At 31.5% G+C, this 21,494-nt stretch overlaps 2 protein-coding genes across 7 annotated transcripts; one reads left to right on the top strand and one right to left on the bottom strand.

Moving 5' to 3' along the window:
- LOC109352145 (uncharacterized protein At1g76660-like) lies at positions 1,744–6,439 on the top strand. 2 transcript variants are annotated; one of them, XR_002108330.1, is made up of 4 exons: positions 1,744–2,026; positions 3,443–4,442; positions 5,893–6,207; positions 6,255–6,439. XR_002108330.1 is itself a non-coding variant. In XM_019593993.1 (3 exons), the coding sequence occupies exons 1-3, from the start codon at positions 1,985–1,987 to the stop codon at positions 6,087–6,089; spliced, it is 1,239 nt and encodes a 412-aa protein (XP_019449538.1). In that variant the 5' UTR covers positions 1,744–1,984; the 3' UTR covers positions 6,090–6,439. The 2 variants fall into 2 exon arrangements, 1 of the variants encoding a protein (XP_019449538.1); XM_019593993.1 differs by having other exon boundaries at positions 5,893–6,439.
- On the bottom strand, positions 7,650–14,319 carry LOC109352144 (histone deacetylase 19-like). 5 transcript variants are annotated; one of them, XM_019593987.1, is made up of 8 exons: positions 14,220–14,319; positions 12,731–13,266; positions 11,905–12,345; positions 11,135–11,365; positions 9,479–9,549; positions 9,342–9,399; positions 8,055–8,126; positions 7,650–7,977 (listed from the first exon to the last, which is right to left on the bottom strand). In XM_019593987.1, the coding sequence occupies exons 2-8, from the start codon at positions 13,256–13,258 to the stop codon at positions 7,885–7,887; spliced, it is 1,494 nt and encodes a 497-aa protein (XP_019449532.1). In that variant the 5' UTR covers positions 13,259–13,266; positions 14,220–14,319; the 3' UTR covers positions 7,650–7,884. The 5 variants fall into 5 exon arrangements, with proteins under 5 accessions (XP_019449532.1, XP_019449533.1, XP_019449534.1 ...); XM_019593988.1 differs by having other exon boundaries at positions 14,147–14,232; XM_019593989.1 differs by lacking the exon at positions 14,220–14,319 and adding an exon at positions 14,171–14,188.

Raw genomic sequence — 21,494 nt, 5'->3', positions numbered from 1 at the left:
TACCTTTAATTCAATTTCCTTAAAAAATATTATTATTGAGTGCTAAAAATAATGATTATAAATATTCTGAAATTTTAAAAAATATTTATTCAAAATTATTAAACATAATTATCATTGAATTTCCATTTTAGTATATTCTATATATTATTGAATAATAAATACCAAATATTTATTTATATATATAATTAGAACATATAAGATACTTAAAGTCTTAAAGTATAGTTTAAGAAGCTTGGCTCACTTTTTCAGATTTTAACATTAATATATAAATATATATGACAAAGTATATGAGTCTAATTTTTAAATAATAAGTTTAATGAATATGCATTGATCATATAGATGTATTTCATATTATTAGTATATAATTAACTACTCATTTATAAAAATATTAAATTTTAAATAAAAATCACACATTGTAAATGATAAATAATGTATTTATAAGGAAAAATCTTACACATAAATCTCCAGTCTCTTTTCTCTATTTTAGTGTGTCTCAAAGATTATCTTTCCTAGCATTTAAATACTAAGTTTAATAAATGAATAAGTATATATAATAAAGTATATGACTGTAATTTTTAATAATAACATTGACAAATATGCCTTGATCGTGTAAATAATTTTTATACTGAGTCTGTATATTATTTACTATGAAAAACAATGTATTTACGAACAAAAATCTTACACATAAATGTCTAAATTCTTTTCTCTATTAGAGACGGTGAAGTTAGGATGCCATAGTTCAAGTATAAAATCCATTTTTATTATTTTATATCAAACTTTATATATTAATTATGTAATAATTAAATTACACTTAATAATCGAATGAACAATCTCAATACCCATATGTTTACCTACCAACTGACATCAACATGAGAAAATATTTGCATTCTAAAATGCAAATATCACCATTGACTAGAAAATCAGCCGTTGAAATTATGATAAAACAATACCATGCACATGCATGATAAATTATAAATTATAAATTATCAAAATCCCAATAATTAATGAGAAAAAAGTATGTATTTATGGACTAGAAGTTTTTTCTAGAAGGATTTAATATGTATACATTAACATTATCATTTTTATACTATCAAATAATCATTTACTATTTATATCTTAACTACTATTTATATGATGAATGATATATAAATAGTATAAAAACTTTATATATGGACACTAACATTTATAAATTTTAAACTTTTTTTTACAATAGTACTATATTAGCTGACCTTTATATTTTAATTATTATTAACTTTTAAATAAACATAAATATTGAATAATAAATTGATCTTATATAAAATTATTACACCGTTAGTATAAATATTATTCTTACTAGTGTGTCTGTCGACGAATATTGTGTGATACTACATATTCAATTTTTATATATTTCATTTTTTCTGAATTAAAATGTATTGTGTGATTATGATAATGTTTAATTTAAGGTGAGATATGTGGTTAATTAATGTATTGGTGATAGTTACTTAGGATTATATAGTTTTTTTGTAAAAATTAAATAATGTTAAGGACAATATATGAAATGAAAATTACACCATGAGAGAATTTATTTCAAGTTTTGACTTTATATATATAGTATAGATAATTAATTATTAAATTCAAATTATAAGCAAAATCTTAAGCTATGTATGTGTACTTCTACTAGTTTTCCCTTCTTATCCTCTAAATTTTTCCGTGTCCCTTTTTTCTTTCTATATCTTCATCAACCTGAATCCTTTTTCTCTTTTGTGATTAAATTGTTTTACTTTTCTGACATAAATTAAATTAATTAATTCCCTAATGTTCTCCTTCTTCTCCTCTCTTAACATCAAAACTTCCATTTCCTTATTATGGTGTCACGTTTTGAAGAAAGAAATGTTATTGAGTTAGTGTGAAGAGAAGAACAAAAAAAAAGATTTATCTTGTGTTGCTTATTTAAGCTTATTGAGAGTGTAACAACGATTCTTCAAAAGCTATTATCCTCATCTAAATGGGTTCTGAGCAAAATCGATTCCCTCAACAGCATGAAAGGGTATATCTTTTTTATCTCTCTCACTTCCTCTCTGCATCATTTTATTTAATTTTTGTTTATAAATGACTCAAAATTGTGCCTTTGTATGAAAGTTATTTGCTATGTGACTGAAAGATTGTGTTTTTGGTGTTAGATCTGAGGTGCCTTGCACATAACCTAACTGGGTATCACCAATTTTCTTTGTGTTTGTTTTTATGTTCATGTCTCTTTCTCAGATCTCACATAAAAAACAACCTTAATTGCTTACTGGGTTTCTGTTATCACTTTTGTATGTTTGTTTTTTACTACATTATGGTTTCAGGATTTGATCTTGTTGTTGTACCTTAGACATATGTAGTGGTCCATTTGTAACATAACTTGGTTGGATCTGATGGCCCAATTATTAGTTTTTACAAATTTGCCACATTTGATCATCAAATTGAAGCTTTTTAGAGAAATTCTTTCCAGTGAAGAAAGAGGGATCTACTTTAATTCCCTTGGTACCAGTTAATCACTTTTTCGGTTTAATTTCAAGTTTTTGGTTATAATCTATATCCGTAGTACTTAAAACATATAAAACAATTTTCATTAGTAATGCTTTCAGTCAGCTTGTGTTGTATTTTCATATGTAACCACTTTTTCTTGTATTAGCAATCTCCCGCCAGAATTGTTAGTAACATCTCGTTCACAATAACGAACTCGTGAGAATACCACTGCTGTGCTATATTGTGCAAGGTAAACCTCGAGTTTTTTATGCCATCGAGAATCCTCTATGTCGAAGCCATGTGTACCGTTATTAGTCTTGTGCGTATCAGAGTTTGATATCCACTATGTGATAGACATAAAAGGCAAACCTATTATTTTTGTAACTACTAAATAGAGTTTCTGTATCTTTGTTTGGCATAGTGTTTTAAATTGCGGTTGTGGTTACCACAATTGTGGGAAATTGCGGGAAAATGTGGCAGTAGTTGCATTTGTTGAGAACAATTTAAAACACTGGGTTGGCATATAGAGAAAACCTGCCACTTATTATAACTGATAGAATATTTAATTTTATTTATTTATTTTAATAGCCAATGGTTTTATTTTGTACTTTTAAAAAAATTCTGCTTTTTCTTCCTTTGTGTTTGAGGGAGGTTTGTCACAACCCAATAACCTGGATTTCGCATTATGATATGGTAAATCTCATTTTATGGTATGTCATGAATACCTAATTTAGTTCGGTCATGGAATGGTTAGCCGATACTGTTAAAATTTAATAAAATAATAATGATTGTTATGTGCATGGAAAAGAGCAAAAATGTGTAAAGATTTTTGGAAGGTTGAATTATTATTACAAGCTCAAATTTCCATTCAGATGCTATTGTTTCCTTTTGTATCTACCTGTCATTGATTTCCTTTTTCCTTTGAGTAACTCTATATTGCTGGACTTGACAGCGAAAGAGATGGGGAGGATGTTTGGGTCCATTTTCCTGTTTTGGTTCACAGAAAGGAGGTGGGAAGCGCATTGTACCTGCATCTCGCATTCCCGAGAATAACGGGTCGGCCACTCAGCCAAATAGGCCTCAAGTGGTTGGATTGGCCAATCAGGGTGCAGGAGTCACTCCCTCTCTCTTAGCTCCACCTTCTTCACCAGCATCCTTCACACAATCTCCCCTTCCTTCAACTGCACAATCACCTAATTCTTACTTGTCACTATCTGCTAATTCGCCTGGCGGTCCTTCGTCTACAATGTTTGCCACCGGCCCATATGCTCATGAAACACAACTGGTCTCTCCTCCAGTCTTCTCAAACTTCACTACCGAACCATCTACTGCTCCTCTCACTCCCCCGCCAGAGTTGGCTCACCTAACAACTCCCTCATCCCCTGACGTACCTTACGCCCGGTTTCTTTCACTATCTCTCGAGAATGGAAAATATGGAAGGACTGGGTCTGGGAGGCTGTCTGGGCATGACACAAATGGTAGCACGATAGCATCCCAAGACACAAATTTCTTCTGCCCTGCTACCTATGCACAATTCTATTTAGAACAAAATCCATTCCCTCATAATGGTGGGAGATTAAGTGTTTCGAAAGATTCCGATGCTCAATCTACTGGTGGAAATGGACATCAGAATAGGCACACCAGAAGTCCTAAGCAAGATGTGGAAGAAATAGAAGCCTACCGAGCATCATTTGGCTTCAGCGCAGATGAGGTTATCACTACCACACAATATGTGGAGATTTCTGACGTAACTGAAGACTCATTTACTATGCTGCCCTTCACTGCTGGTAAGTCGACAGTGGAAGAAAACATAGACCCTTCATTGATGAAAGAAGGATTCAAAGCTCAGGAGATGCAAATGGCATTCCCGAGTTTGAAAAGCCTTAGATTAGATCCAGGTCCCGCTGGCAAGGAAGCCTACAATCAGGTCGCAGTATGTCACAGATATGAAGGTATGCGGTAAACAGATGATCTGAAATATGATTTGTTTCACTACATGCTGCGAAATCACGAAAATAGAGAGAAACTAGAGAAGCTCACTATTAAATATTTATAATTTGGTTTTGAAACATACATATATAGAGGGTTTGCCAACATGACTCTACCTGATATTTAGAAAGTGTATGTACGCAAACATGTGCCCATGCTTTTGGACAAAACATCACGTTAGCAATATATATCAACTGTTTTGGACCAAAAACAAAAACTTTTTTTCACATAAACTACTTTCGGGGTATTTTTATCTATTAAATTTTAAAACTTGCATTTTTCAGTCTACCCTCCTACCAGCCCACCCCTTCACTCGCCTATTTTCTCTTTCACGCATATTTCGTTTTATTCTCTCTCCTCCATTTCATTGCTGCGCCACCCTATAGTTGCACCCACTGTGTTGCCATTCAGTGCCTATGTGTAAATATTTTGATCTCCTGCATTGTTGTATATTTGCTTTAATGATCTGCATGTTTATACGATACATTGTTTTATTTTACGGGGAAGTGAAATAACGGTGCTCTGTTGTTTCTTATTGATAACATCAACCAGTTGATGTATGAATGTTTAGCTAAACAAAGTTCCTGAAGGTAGTGTCTGTGTTAAGAGTTCATGATGAGGCCAGAGTGCCAAAAATCTGAAAATCCAGTAATTCTTGGAAGAGTTCAAATCTTCACATGCTTTGTTCAGCTTCATTTATAGTAACTGGTTTGAAGAATGAGAAATAGAGCAGTCATTTCACTTCCCGAGAAAGAGAGAGAAAAAGGACTTATGTAGGGGTGATGCTAGGAGAGGAAATAGAAATGTGAGTTTTTTTGTGAAGTCGAGTTGTGTCAGCAATACAAAATAAGTTACATAAGTTGTATGATTTTTTGTTTCAATGTGAGCTTTTTGGTCTAAAAATCATGGTTTAAGTTGCTAACATACATCAAGTGGGAGTATGTTAAATCACAGTTACTGCTTAGATCGAAATGTAAATACTTGCTCCTCACTCGATACATTGTATGTATATATCTGTGTGTGTGGGTCTTGCTAACTACTGCCCTAAGGGTAATTTTTAAGGAACCCGAAATGTAAAGTTGAACCTGGAAAACTTACATATGGTTGTCTTATCCGTTCGAATTTTTCTCAATATGTAAATGAAACTAGAACCTCGGTTTGCTGTACATACATTGAATGGGTTAAGAAACTTATAACATTGTTTTCGTCTGGTAAGACTTAAGAAATATTGGTCATTTTTCCGTTCAAGACTTTATAATAATAGAAAGAAGACTGGAAATTTTGGAGGGTAATTTTGTTTATAATAGTTCTAATGTTTTGCTATGTAGGATATGTCCAATCTATACATAAATGTTTTCATGCTGTTATTTAATCTGGCTGTAATGAAGTATTTTCTATTCTTGCACCTCTCAGATAATAAATCACAAGGGCATTGTAGCAACAGCTCTGGATTAAGTACACCAACCCTCACAGATGAAGAGGAGATATTCTCAAAAATGAGTTCATCCAGAAGCTGCAAGAAATATAAGACAGGGTTATCGTGCTCTGATGCCGAGGTCGAATATAGGAGGGGAAGAAGCTTAAGAGAATGTGTGATTTGGCATGACTAAAAGGTAGTGAATCAGTGCAAGAACATATTGTCTCTTATGTGTATTAATTTGCAAGCTTCCTTCAAAGAAAAGGGAAGAAAGAAAACTCATTACTCGGGGTTCTCTAATAGATGGAATGGTCTAACCGTAGATCTAACCGATTCTGTGTCCCTCGAATTTGACCAGATCATAGTGATCAATGAATGTAATCTCTTATATTTTCTTGAAACTGAATCCAGATTCATGTTTTGAGTGAATGAAGTTTGGTTTTAACAAAGGGCTAGTAGTGGCCTGTGAACTAATGCAAAACCCATGTCATTGTAACCTGGTGTATCAGATGTATCTTTTGCATTATACAAATCTTATTTTCATATTGTGCATATGTTTGAAGATACTTTGTAAGAATAATATTTTGTAAGGAGTGTTAGGTAATTACCATTTTCTTCCCAATGAATATGAATTGAAATATCTATAGAAAGTGATTTTGAAGAGAGAGAAAAAGTAGAGGCTAGATAGAAGCAAAGAGTTGCTAAGAGAGACTTCTGTTAATGTGAAATTGGTGATATTGTGTTATTGCAAGTTTTGCACTAAGCATGTGGAAAGTCACTTTTTAGTGCCTTATTTGGATTTCATTTGGTCGTACGAAAACTTTTTTCTTGTTTTCAGAATTATCATATCGGATTGCCATGGGTTAACAACAAAATAACAGAGAAGTGAGTGCAATAATACGAATATAGGTTTTATGATAGTGCAAAAACTATTGATTTTATCATAAAATAATCACTATATATATACATATAATGACAGTGTGCAATGCAATTCAATAAAATAGTATGAGAAAAAGATGTATCCATGTGTAAAAGTAATATAAATAAATCTTTACATTATATATTAGCCTCATAATATATCTTATAATTCGATTCACCTCATCTATCCTATCCCAAAAAATGGTGATACCACTTCAGTTGAACCGATTGGACAATGAATCAATTGTCTCTAGTTCAACACTGAATGCAACAACTCTTTACAATGTATGATCCAAGAATCTGACCGATTCAATCTTCATTTTAATTTTTCAAATGTCGCTTTCTTGACAATCTTTGGGGAGCTCACAATCTAAATTGTTCATCCACATTTCCTAATAATCAATCATATATAAAAAGTTATTGCCTTAGTTAATAAAGAATATTATAAAGTTTAAGGAACAATTAACTAGAAAATAGATTATAGTATCTTTTTGAAAAACTGGACACAATTTGTGTAAACCATCTTGTATGTGGACATCATAGAGCATCAACTAAATATCTCCTTACTAGATATATAAAATGGTTGCATACCCAAAGTATTTGTTTGAGAGTTAAGTTTTAGAAGGGAAGGAAAACAAAACGAATACTTCAGAGTTATCTCAGTGTGTATTTCACTGCTTCTGAACCTTCTATTTTTCTTCATTCCCATGCATTTATACACATATAGGCTTTTTATAACTGTGTTCCCTCCCTGGTTATAGCTTATCTGAAGTTCTTGGATACTTAACGTTCTAAGCTTTCCTATTTTCCCTGTGTCATCATACTATAAAGGGCGTAACCAAGACTTCATATGATATTTATTAAAGCATTCTATCATGTTATAAAAAAAGGCAAGAACAGATTTTCAACCATTAAATTGCAAAATAGCCCTTCTTAATATGAAGCAAAATTCTGAAACACTAGAAGAATATATCAGAAAAGTCAATGAAAATCGAAACTGCTGTAAGTGGACACTATTTTACATGTGAGCACACACTAGTTGTGAGGACAGGTGACCGATGCTTGTCACTTCATCTTAGCCGCTGATCGGAAAGGTCCTTTGAATTGTCCTGCTCCTCCTTGATGGATGGTTCATCCACTGCCATTGGAACCACTACTGGCACCTGAAAACAGGATTTTAACACCTCCTAAGTAATATGAAACAATGAAGTTATTTTGAAAGAGGAAAAAAATATTCAACCTTGGAGCTTGCATTCTCCTTGAAAGGCATATCAGAATCTCTACCACGGTCTAGATGTTTATGATAACTTCCCTGAAATTTAACACAAGTTCCCAGTTTGTCACCCTTGAAGGAACAAATTCCTCTTAAATTGGTGGAACTCGACAAATCATTGTATAAGCATCGTGAGCCATAAGCATTAATCATATTAAAAGTTTGTACTACAAACTTTAGAGTTATAACCCTATCTTCTAACCATTTTACATTCATGTCATCATTCTTCTGGTACTTATCTACAATTATGTCTACCTCATTTCTCAAATTTGCATTGTCATGTGCCGAAGCTTAAAATCCGAAATGTCTCCTTTGCCTTTTCTCGTGACCAATTAGTTTCTTGAAGGTGCATAAATTGAATCTCCTAATCATGGTGTCTATCATTTCCATTGATTTACCCGTAAGTGTGTCTACATTCCAAAGTGAATCCTACCCTTGTGAGCTAACTTTCCAACCCATGCTCTTTTGATGCAGGAACTCTTGTTTATTTTTCACTTACATCTAAGGGTGGATATAGCAGCTCTTACTCATGTGACGTTGTAGTGACAAACTTTTATGTGGCTATCAACTGCCTATTACAACCCTCCTCCATTACCTAGGCTTGGGATCAGCTACGTAACAATTCACAAGGAAGCACAACATAGACAAAAAAAAAGTATTAAAGCTTAAAAAAAAATAAAGGTATACAAGCTTATCCCCCCTTCCTATATCTGTCCCATGCACGGTGCACCCCACAATTATAAATTGCTAATAACCACATGTAGAAAGGGAACCAATTGCCTCCTAGAATCTCATGACAGAATAGATTTCTTGTACAGTAAACATGGAAAATCTGAAAAGGATAACCGCCCAATATGTTTAAGACAGTGCAACTGATCATATGTACATTGTGCACACACTGAGCGTTTCATGCAAGACATATATTTTGACTTATTTCAAAAAGATGCAAATGTAATGTACATCATAAAGCTATAGTTTTATAAAGGTGAATCTAAGATGAGAGGTCCAATGGGGTTTAGAATAAACATTTTTCATGGCTGTAAACTGTAGAGTTCATTGACATAACGGCGTTTAGCAAAGGCATTCAAAAATGTATTAAGATAAACTATCAGACTCATTATCATCATATAATGTACAAAATACTTTTTACTGATGTTCAGTTTGTCGTATTTCAAGCCCATGGTAATTAGATGATTATTTTGAAGAACATTTCTTATGTTGTTGCAAAGCAAAGATGACAGGTTGGGGACATACTGAATCATTCCGCTCCACTTCAACGTATTCTCTTTTCACCCTACCAGCGACAGGATTGCTGTAAAATAAAAGTAGACATTTGTAAGGAGACTCAAAAGAAAGAAATTCAATAAGTGACTTCGAAAACACAAGGATACCTATAATCATCAAACTCTGTGTCAGAATCCGGACCCCATCTTTCATCTTTGTCATCCTGATCTTCATCTCTCTAAATATGAAAAGGAAGTAAATAAGTTATCAGCAACTATGGAGACAGAGAATCAGAAGAATCTTGCAACTCATTTCATAATGGCAAATAAGAGAAATTGAGAATCACATCTAAACAAAACAATGGGAAAAAGGTAATGGATCGTTCAAACCAGTCCTTAGCTGTCAAAGAACAGGAGTTTTTATTTTTTATGTTTTGAGACAGAAGACATATATATAATTTCAACATAAAACCCGATTTGCTTAGCCATATCTACCCTATCAGGCTCTTAATGCATGTCAATAGTTTGCCCAACTATATAACTGCTATATACTTATTGATCAACACATATTTATAGCCTGACCAAGCATATAATTGCTATAAACTTACTGAAAATCATCATGATTGATTTTTCCTGACAAGCAGCCACATCAAAGTCAAAAGTCTAGATGGTAGTCTAAGACTTTCACCCTAGAAACAAAACTTTGCCATTTTAAATTTAACAATGACAGTTTGGGGTGTGTGTGTGTGTGTGTGTGTGTGTGTGTGTGTGTGTGTGTGTGTGTGTGTGTGTGTGTGTGTGTGTGTGTGTGTGTGTGTGTGTGTGTGTGTGTGTGTGTGTGTGTGTGTGTGTGTGTGTGTGTGTGTGTGTGTGTGTGTGTGTGTGTGTGTGTGTGTGTGTGTGTGTGTGTGTAGCTTCTCAAGTCAGAACACTTCACTATTATCAGAAATGAGAAAATTCGTTAACAGCCATTTGATCAAAATTAATGGTTTAGATTAGATACACATTAAAATTATGTCATGTGCAGAACTGTTACCAGCAAGTTCTTCCAAAGCCATCTCTTTTTCTGTATTCCACCATTCATCTAAGGCTTCCTCACATGATAGAAATTTCAAACTCTTTCTTCAATTTTCTATTTGCAAACATTATTTCTTTCTCCTTGAAAATTGAAGCGTAAGTCCTTTTTATAAACCACATTCATCTCTTTATTTCAATTCCCGTGAAACCATATATGTAATAGGTTTTTATATGATCCATTGAACCCTTTAAAAAAGTATAAAGTTTTATCACTAGGTTCTGATTCATGAATGCAAGAAAAATTCTGCTGTTTGATTAAAAACGATGAGGTTTTTTCCTACTTCATTTAGAGATCATAATCAAGAAGGGAACTATTTGCGGGCGGTGGTGAAAGGGGAATAGCAGAAAATTTTGGTCTTCACTCTAACACAGGAATAGTTTTGATACTATTCGACCTTAAGAATATCAGAGACATATTATAAGGAGACCATTGATGAATGGCAGCAACGAAACAGCCAGGGAAGCATGTTGTGCAGTGGAGTAAACTCCTGGGAGAAGTTGAGAGCATGTGACATTTTTTTAATACAAATCTAATTTGTATCATTAATTTTAATTTAATGGCTATCATTGAATGTTCTGATTGTTCTCATTTCTCACAATACTCAAGTGTTCTCACTTGAGTCACTCCCTATATATATATATACTTTGAGGTAATTGATTTAGTAAGTTATTAAGAGAAAATTATCTACTTAAGAGAAAAGCAAAATTGGAAAAGAGCAATATAATGTCAGTGGATGCCAAGACAACCTCATGAAGCTCAGTGTCAGGTGGTCGCTCCTGGAATGGCACACTTGGCGCATGCTGAAGCTTAGATAGATTATCAAGAAGTTTTGATCGTATGTCATCCAATAAATCTCGGAAGTTCTTGTTTTCCATGTTACTTGGAGCAACGTGAAGAGTATAGTCAGGACCAAAATATTCATAGTACTCATGTTGAGGCATCTTATCTTCTAGTTCCATCCCAAGAGCAACACCAGTCTGATTGACAACAAATAGAAATTTATTAAACTGACAGGAACAGTTTCATGCTTAGAAAATATAATATTTTATTTCAATTTGACCACATTCAGCTTACATTTTCAATTTAAATAGTGCTAGTAAATGTTGATTTGCATGTTGCATTCAATAGGACCAATAAAACCACAGAAAAACATATGCTCATTTTTGTTCTGCTGTGTAGGAATTTCTAAGCAAGCCTCTCCCACAGTCATACAACTAATGTCTACCACTGGCTATGAGAACCGAAGGGAATCTTTCATGCTTAATTCGAAGTGTAGGCATAAGCTATTGTTCAATCATTTACAGCATTTTAGTGTCTGTATTCATCTCCATTTTACCTATGTCCAAACAAGCAATACAAATATTGTATTTACTAGTCATTTGCTAATCTAAGATGATTACCAGATTCTAATATTATTGTTGAGCACTTAAATTTTCAGGCCAATACTCACCCTTTGAAGGGAGCAATGACAAAAATGATCAACAAATAGGAAAACTACAGTAGGAGTGCACAATACCTCATAACACCAGCAACGTGCCACATTTCGTATTGTATAACCACCTCCACCGAGCAACAGAAGTGGAACATTAAAAGATCTCATATATTTGACACACTCTGCATGACCTTTGATAGACAGATTGAAACAGCCTAATCTGTCCCCAGATAAAGAATCAGCACCACATTGTAATACCACTGCACCAGGCCTGAAAATTTCCATCACCTTTCCCATTATTGGCTTAAACAAGGACATGTAGCTCTCATCATCAATGCCATCATCCAGGGGAACATTTAATGAATAATATTTCCCTTTACCATAACCAATATCACGAATATCGCCTGTTCCAGGAAAGTAATCACCAAATTTATGAAATGAGACAGTCATGACCCTATCGGTGGCATAGAAGGCCTCCTCTACACCATCACCATGGTGTATATCAATGTCTACATATAGAACACGCTGCACAACAATAAAAAGGACTCAATGTTACATGAAAGAGTACTTAAAACAAAATAATTAGTATAAAACAATATATGCTTATCGAATTTAGCAAGCAGTCTTTCAAAATGCTGCATCTCAATTCTCAAAGATGGTCTAACTAGCCAGCCACATTTGGTCTATCAATCAATATCTACTTCACCAAATCCAAGAAAAAATGACAACTGAAATCTGGCAACAGGATTATCCATTAGTGGCAACTACTAAAACACACCAAGTGTGTTAAGCATGTGCTATTGTGTATGCTGTGGAATTGTAACATGTATTGGTCATGTGAAGATTCAATTCAAATTATAACACAGCCATATATTGATAGGATACTGTAAGGGAATTAAATTTGGCAAACCTCGTGCACTTTAAGAAGTTCCAAAATAGCCAGCACAATATCATTGACATAGCAGAATCCAGATGCCTCACACTTCTTTGCATGATGTAGCCCACCAGCCCAATTTATCGCAATATCAGATACTCCATGGTTCAATTTGACAGCACCACCAACTGAACCTCCAGCGTATGTCTGACAGAAAGAGTAAAGACCATCAAATACAGGGCAGTCTTCACCGACATTAAACCTCTTCAGCTGCCTCAACTGATCTTGCTGTGCTTCAGGGGTGATGCCCCTCAGAAAAGCCACATAATCGTCAGCATGGAACTTGCAGAGATCCCTGTCTTTAGCAGGAGCAGGCTTCAGGACCTGCATGTGTTGAAGCAACCCGTAGTGGGCTAGAAGAGCATGTGTCATACGAATCCTATGTGGTTTCATCGGATGACCCTGCCCATAATAATAATTTCCAACCTCTGGGTCATAGAAATATGAAACCTTTCTCTTCACACCATCTGGCCCCGATGGAAGGGAGTTCCCTCCACTTTCCATCACTTAATCTGTAAAAAATCCACAGATAATGTTAACCAGTTAACATCATAATAGTAGTAATAGTAGTAGTAGTAGTAGTAGAAATGCAGATAAACATATATCACATTATTACAAAAAATAACAGGACTTGGCATAATTCATGAGTACGTAACAAATTAAGAGCATGATAAAAAGCAAAGGGCATTCACTAAACCCTAATACCATAGATTGCTTAACTAAAAGCAATAGAATCGACATCGTTTACAATAGCAATTGTAATATCGTTACGTTTACCACAGTTGCTTACAATAGGAAATGCGGCCACAATTATGATAGCAAATAATGTTGCAAAGCCTAACATAACTACAATATTACAACTGCAATTACGGCTGCAGATCGTGACTTCAAATCTTAGCTGAAGTGATGACAAGTCCAAACTTAAGAGAACTAATAAATTATTACAAATGAATCGAAGTAATCATTCTAGCCAGCATGTTAAGTTGAAAGTTAAAATGGAGCAAATACCAAAAATGCACATTATTCATTTTTTTTTATCTCTGGCTAGATAGATATATTATCGTGTAAACAAAATTTGGATTGATTAATGGTGGAGAAATAAACAACAGTTGAAGTTCCGAATAACAATTTTCATAATAAGAAATTCAAAAATGAATTATTACTCACTAACTAAAACAGAAAGAAAGTAAAAATTATTGTAACCTAGTTTTTTTGCGGAAAAGCTCAGAAAGAGAAAATAAGATCTGAACAAGAAACATACAAAACAGTAACACTTAATTTTTAAAATGAATAGGTTAGCGCTTAATAAGCACAATGCTATAATAAGATAAATTTGGAAGAGAAATAAAGTAAAGATTGGAATCAATAACGCATAATACTATGTTCTATTACGATAAGAGATAAATATAAATGTACTAGATCCGTGAAAAATACGAGAAGAGAGAGATAAACACAGAATTCTCACGTTCTTCAGTGTCGCAGCGAGAAAGAATGAATAGAATGAAAGACTCAACCTCCGAAATTTCTAGTCTCGTTATGGTTAAATAGTACGAGTGAGATGGCCTACTTCGAAAACAATTATATAGTCTAATTTATTTTCTTTTGAAAAATATTTGCTTTAATTAGATATTGGTTTAGTTGTGTAATATATTGCTAGATTAAAAAGTCAATAGTTAAATTCTTTACTCGAAAAATGTATGTAAGGAATACTTTTGGTAACAAAAAAAAATTGTTTTATATTTATACTACTAAGTTTAAGAACGCATATTACATATGCATTCATATGGTTAAGAACACATATGTTATTTTCATGATTCACATGGTTAAAAACACATTTGTTATCCGTACATTCACACATGTGACACATGCATTCGTATGATTAAAAACACACATGTTACTTTACATTCTCATTGCTAATAACAAATAATAAACCTGTGCATTTGCATGGTTAAGAACGTATGTGTTACTTGTGTATTTGACTGTTCAAACACGTAAGAAAAATAAATGATAATTTCGAATTTTAATTTTCTAATGAAAATAGGAAACCAAAACATGATACTGTGATTTTTTTTTTAATAAACATTTTAAAAGTTGTAGAAAATTAAATGATTTTTTCAATTTCTTATTGAAAATAAGAAAATCAAATCGTAATACTATAAGAGTCTTTTTTATTAAAAATATATTTAAAAGTTACAAAAAAAACTTTAATTTCGAATTTGATTTTTTCAATTATAGTAGAAAAAAATTAAAATTCAATGAATCTGAATTGTGATATTAAAATTCAGAGGGAAAAGTATCACAAATCTTTGATGAGTTAAAAAGTACAGTAATTCTTACAATAATACATGTTTTTTTGTTTTAAAATTATTAAGAAATGCAATAATGAATTTAATATTACTATAATAAAGAAATGAAATATATAGTGTAACTATCATATATAATGTTTCAATGACATATTTTTTGTTTTGAAATTATTAAGAAATATAATAATAGATTTAATACTATTATATTATTACAATAAGGAAATGAAATATATAGTGTGAGAGTGTACACATGAAAGAGGTGTAATCATTTTGGAGGGGGGAAATGAATGAGAAGTTGATATGCAGCAATAGATGATGTGAGAAAACCATTTTTTATTATATAGTTAATAGATGAATCAGTTTGTATCAACTCTCACCTCCAACTGTTGTTAGATCATGCACCTTCAAACTTCCACATTCCATTTTTTAGGGATTCTTCTGCCTTGTTCATTTGTGAAAAAATTATTTATACATGATTATAGCAAAATAATAAATAGATGAAGTAACGTACAAAAAATTTATAATCAAATTTCAATACTTATCCTAATCTTAATTATTATCATTATTGTTTCTTCTTTTTCCTTGCATTGAATGCCCATAATTCTATGTAACTCCTCACCTCTTCTTATTTTCGTTTTCATTATTATACTCCTTACATTTCAAATCATCTTTTATTATTTCTAAAAGATATATTATTGTATGACACAAGGAAAGGAAATGATTTTTCAAATACAATTTTTATTTAACAAATTAGCCTCTTCTTTTGACAGTTGTCACAAATATAGGATGTTTAGTTTAGTTTTTTGTCACTCTTTCAATTCATATAAGAACATATCTACAATGATGAAGATTGAGTAGTATGATACATAATCCATAAGATTAGGTTTAACATAAATGTGTACACGTGTTTTTATGATGATGATGACCAAGTAAATTCGACGAATGGAACATTAGATTGTAGATATGTAAGAGAATAATAGAGAAATATGAAACGGAATGGGAGAGTAAGAAAGTGGAGATATGAAACGATAATGGAGAGATTGGATTAATTCAAACCTGAAAAGAGATCCAATCCCCTTTAATGTGAGGTGTAATTTCTACAAAGAATATAAAAAAAAGATCAATAAATTATTAGTATTAAAATATACAATGCATAAAAGGGAAGATATAACGTTGGAAGGTACATAGAATTAGCATGGACATGTTTTGGATGAAAAGTTTTGATTGAGAGATTGACACATGCATGTCATTATAGACCTTTTTTTCTTATATAGGTAATAGACTATAACCGCTTATCTATTAGTCTTTATACAAGATAGTTACTAGAAAATGAATGAGAGATTGACATATAGCAATAGATGATGTGAGATGACCTTCTTTTTATTATATAGTTAATAGATTTGTTTTTCTTTATTGAAAGTAAGGAAATAAAATCATGATACTATAGGAGTATTTTTTATTAAAAAATACTTAAAAGTTAAAAAAACTTCAATTTCGAATTTGAATTTTTCAATTATAATAGGACAAAATTAAAATCTGAATCTAAAATGTGATATTAAAATTCAGTAGAAAAAGTATCGCAAAGCTTTGATGAGTTGAAAAGTACAATAATTCTTAGAATAATACATGTTTTTTGTTTTAAAATTATTAAAAAATACAATAATGAATTTAATATTATTATAATAAAGAAAGGAAATATATAGTACAACCATCATAGATAATGTCTCAATGACATATTTTTTTGTTTTGAAATTATTAAGAAATGTAATAATAGACTTAATATTATTATATTATTATAATAGGAAATAAAATATATAGTGTGAGAATATACACATAAAGGAGGTGTAACCATTTTGGAAGAAAGAATGAAAAGTTGACATACAACGATAGATGATGTGAGAGAACTTTTTTAATATATAATTAATATATGAATCAAGTGTTACGATTCATTACAAAATTTCACACTCCCAACTGTTGTTAGATCATCAACCTTCAAACTTCCACACCCTATTTTATAGGATTATTTTTTCCTCATCTCTTTCGAAGAATAAGAAATAATAAGTAAATTAGTAAATAGCGAAAAAATCATTTATGCATAATTATAGCTAAATAATAAATAGATGAAGTAACGTAAGAGAATTTTCTAATCAAATTTAAATATTTATCTTAATCTTAATTATTATGATTATTGTTTCTTATTTTTCCTTACATTGAAAGCCCATAATTCCAGGTAACTCCTCACCTCTTCTTATTTTTGCTTTTATTATTATTATATTCCTTACATTTGAAATCATTTTATCTTTCTTTTTTTATTAATTCTAAAAGATATATTATTGTATAACATGAAGAAAGGAAATTACTTTCTAAATATAATTTTTATTTGACAAAAATAACATATTCTTTTGACAATTGTCACAAATATAGGATGTTTAGTTTAGTCTTTTCCTCGCTCATTTCAATTCATATAAGAACAGGTCTACAATGATGAAAATTGAGTAATCTGATACATAAGCCATTGGATTAGGTTTGACATAAATGGGTACACATGTTTTTGTGATGATGTCGGAGTAAATTTGATGAATGAAACATTGGATTGTAAATATGTAAGAGAAGAAGAGAGAAATATGAAACAAAATGGGGAACAAAAGAAGGTGGAGATATGAAACTGTAATTGAGAGAGTTGATTAATTCAAACGTGAAAAGAGATCCAATCCCCTTTAATGTGAGGTGTAGTTTCTACAAAGAATAAACATAATGGACAAATCAATTATTAGTATTAAAAAATACAATGCATAAAAGGGAAGATATAATGTTAGAAAGTACATTGGATTAACATGGATATATTTTGGAAGAAAAGTTTTAATTTAGAGATTAACACATGTCATGAGAGACATTTTTTCTTATATAGGTAATAAATTTGGTTCATTTTAGTTTTGGGGTTTACTTCAATTTTAGAGGCGTCTTATTGAATCGTTCTATTAGGTTGTAGTCAACTACCAAAAAAATAGTATAAAATAAGAATGTTATATGGGTAGAATGTAAAAACATACCTTTCAATTTTAGGTCATGTTGATATATGATTTGATCTTTTAATTTTAAAATGGCTCACTTCATTAATTAAAAAACTTCAAAAAATATAAGAGAAAATTAACCCCAATTTTTTCCTCATAATTTCCATTCCTTAAAAATAAGTTATTTTATTCCCTAAAGTTTTTATATATTAGATTAGAAGAGTAAATCATTTTGTCGCTCTCACTAATCAATATCTAACTGACCCCTCAATAATCAAAACACATTATGTGATTAACTCTTTGTATAGAAAAAACACTTTCATTTTTATGAAATTAAAACAATGTTAGTACTTGATATTAATACATATGCGATATTATTTCTAGATATATACTCGATAAGTATATTATATTTCCATTTTTAATTATTTTTATCCAGTACCTTTTAAATACTCCATCGCTATAGTTAGATATGACTTAAGATATGTTTGACCTTTCTAAAATATTCTTTTTTGTCCTATATACATAAGATGGCAACGGGCATGGATGAGTTTTTCGTGAGTATTTTTGGATACCCGTAAGTAAAATGGGTATCCGTGGATTTCCTATATTTTTATTGAATTTCTAATTTTCTACTTCTATTATGTTTCAAATGAGATAAAACTTAATTATTTTTGTGTTTTTTGATTGAATTTTTAGCAAAAATATTAAATCTACTAAAGTTTTCTGTTTTTGTGATTTACTATTCTCATTTTCTTAACAAAAAATATATATTTTTTCTTTAATTTTCAAGATATGTATGTTTTTACACATGGAATAATATTTGTAGGGTGTTTCACTACCAAATTCAATAAAAGATGTCAGCAATGTAAAAAGATGTAAACAAAGTAAAAGGAAAACATGTACATAATGTAACAAAGATTATGATAGTATACTTTTTATTTTAAGTAAATGTAGTATTGTAATCATATACATAACAGGTACCCGCATGCACAAATACCATAATACCAATACCTGCTATTGTGTACTACGAGTATTTTTAAAAACCTGTTTTTAAAATCCATGGGTACCTGTTTGTAACTCGTGCCCGTACGGGTTTTACCTGTGGGTACCCACATGTACGAGTTTTTTTTTGCCATCCCGACCTATACAATATCCTTATCATCATTGAGTAACTAGATTGATTTTGATTTGTAAGTAGTTAAAAATAGCTGAGCCTTGTTTTAAATTGTACAAAAATTGTGTTAGTTGACAATTTGACATAAAAGAAAGAGTTTGGTATGATATGGACAAAAATTATGCTATTTGGTTATAATCGCAAGCATTTTTTTTCAAATTGTGAGAAATGACTAATACCTATAAAAAACATTTTGCATCTATATCATCTGTGTTTTTTAATAATATCCTAAATTTATGCTTATATACGTGTTAACGATATATATCATACCATATCTACTATGTGATGGAATAAATAATCATTATTAGAATGGTAAAGAGTTTAGTGAGGATGAGGCCATCACAATAGGGGTAGAGAGACTAAAGAGGCAGGATGATTAGTATTTGCCATACTCGCTCACCCGGTTTGGTTTGATCGTGATCGGACCCAAATAGGATTGAGTATCATTAGGTTTAGGGTCAGGTTCAAAAATTAGACCCAAACAATATTTAGGTGTACAAACATGATTCAGTCCTGATTTGTCTCCCATGACCACTCACTTATTATGTTTCTATGTGTCTATATTAGAGATGCCAAAATGGGCTACCCGGATGGATTTGGGCCAGCCCACATCGGGTTCGGGCTAAACCAGGTCGGGCTAAAAATTCTAAATACAATTTATGCATATCAAATTGTAGCCCAAACTTGCCCTAAGTGAGTTACGGGTTGTGGCGGGCCGACCCGCATAAACTAAAAAAAAATTAATTTTTTTTGACATATTTACCTTTTTAACACATTTGTTATACCAAATGCAACCAAACTTATAGATTTAATATCTTGTGTTTGAGTTAAGACGTGATGTTAAGTCCATGTGTATGATTTTTAACATAACTGTTTTTTTAAATCTCTCATTTCTATTGACTCTCTAACACAATATTAATTTGTAACTTCTCTTTAATATGTAAACATTTGGATACTATCAAAAGTATTATTTTTGTATGTTCTTTGTCAACACTTTCATTATGAACTATTATATTAAATTTGGTTGTGTAGAGTTCTCTATGATAAACAATTTATGTCGATTTTAGTTTTGTTGTAAACGTTATTTTCTTTATTATGTTTTTGTGGTAAAAGTTAAATCGAATTAAATACACAATAACATAATACTTATTATCTATTTTTTTATTATAAGTTGTTTTGTAAATTTTCATTTAGTGCTTATTACCAATAGGGATGACAAAAAAACCCGACTCGTGAGTACTCGTGGAAATACCCGCAATGGGTACCTGCAATAATAGCTTATAGGCGGGAGCAGGTTTTGTGATACTCGCCCCACGGGTACCTGCAAATTTATATATTTAGTTTTTAGTTAAATTTTTATATATATTTATTATTATTTTAAGATTATATATCATATACTTTATTATTACTTCATAATAAATTACACATATTTGACTATAATAATAAACTTATCATATAAATATCATATTATACATGTAACAATTATTTTTACATATTTATTATTACAAATTATATAAATATATAATTAAAATTAAAAATCCGTAAATACCCGCTACCTGCACGAGTACCCGCAAATATTGCGGGTTTGGGTATGGGAAAGCACTACCCGCGTCCGCTCACGCCAGTTGCCATCCCTAATTACCAATTCAAAGGTTTATAAAAGATTAAAATAAATAAGTAAGACGGGTAGCCTGAACCCGCCCGGGTAAGCCCGGCCCAAACCCGGATTTAAAATACCCCGGTCGGGCCGGGCTAAAAGGTCCGAATTCTATAAAAAGTGTCTAAAATGATACCCAAGCCCTATAAATTTTTGGGCTTTAGCGTGCCGGCCCGTTTTGACAACTCTAGTCTTTATTGTGTATAAAGTAATTACATTTTTTGGTCAAAAGTATATTATTTCTCTAACTTCATCATATATACATGATTAAGAATATATATATATATATACATATATCATTTTATATGTCAAATTACATATTCATAATACTAAGTAAAATATTGATAGGATTTTATCTAGAAGAGATACACATTATATTTAATGAGGTCTATGGTTGGATACAGGTTCAAATGTTGTCATAGTCAATATCCATAATACTAAGTAAAATATTGATAGGATTTTATCTAGAAGAGATACACATTATATTTAATGAGGTCTGTAGTTGGATACAAGTTCAAATGTTGTCCTAGTCAATATTTGGAGTTGGTTTAGCTTCGAGTCTAGGATCGGATCTCAGTTAAAAAAATAATCCTAA

This window comes from Lupinus angustifolius, chromosome LG07, assembly GCF_001865875.1.
Source record: "Lupinus angustifolius cultivar Tanjil chromosome LG07, LupAngTanjil_v1.0, whole genome shotgun sequence".
Taxonomy (NCBI): Eukaryota; Viridiplantae; Streptophyta; class Magnoliopsida; order Fabales; family Fabaceae; genus Lupinus; species Lupinus angustifolius.
The sequence above is the reverse complement of the archived record's forward strand: the minus strand, read 5'-3'. Positions and strand labels throughout refer to the sequence as shown.

Coding starts and splice junctions, on each gene's coding strand:
- LOC109352145 (XM_019593993.1), top strand. CDS start 1,985: ATGGGTTCTGAGCAAAATCGATTCCCTCAACAGCATGAAAGG. Junction 2,027..3,442: donor TCCCTCAACAGCATGAAAGG/GTATATCTTTTT, acceptor TGGACTTGACAG/CGAAAGAGATGGGGAGGATG. Junction 4,443..5,892: donor AGTATGTCACAGATATGAAG/GTATGCGGTAAA, acceptor TGCACCTCTCAG/ATAATAAATCACAAGGGCAT.
- LOC109352144 (XM_019593987.1), bottom strand. CDS start 13,258: ATGGAAAGTGGAGGGAACTCCCTTCCATCGGGGCCAGATGGTGTGAAG. Junction 12,346..12,730: donor AACTTCTTAAAGTGCACGAG/GTTTGCCAAATT, acceptor ATTGTTGTGCAG/CGTGTTCTATATGTAGACAT. Junction 9,400..9,478: donor ACAGAGTTTGATGATTATAG/GTATCCTTGTGT, acceptor TTTATTTTACAG/CAATCCTGTCGCTGGTAGGG.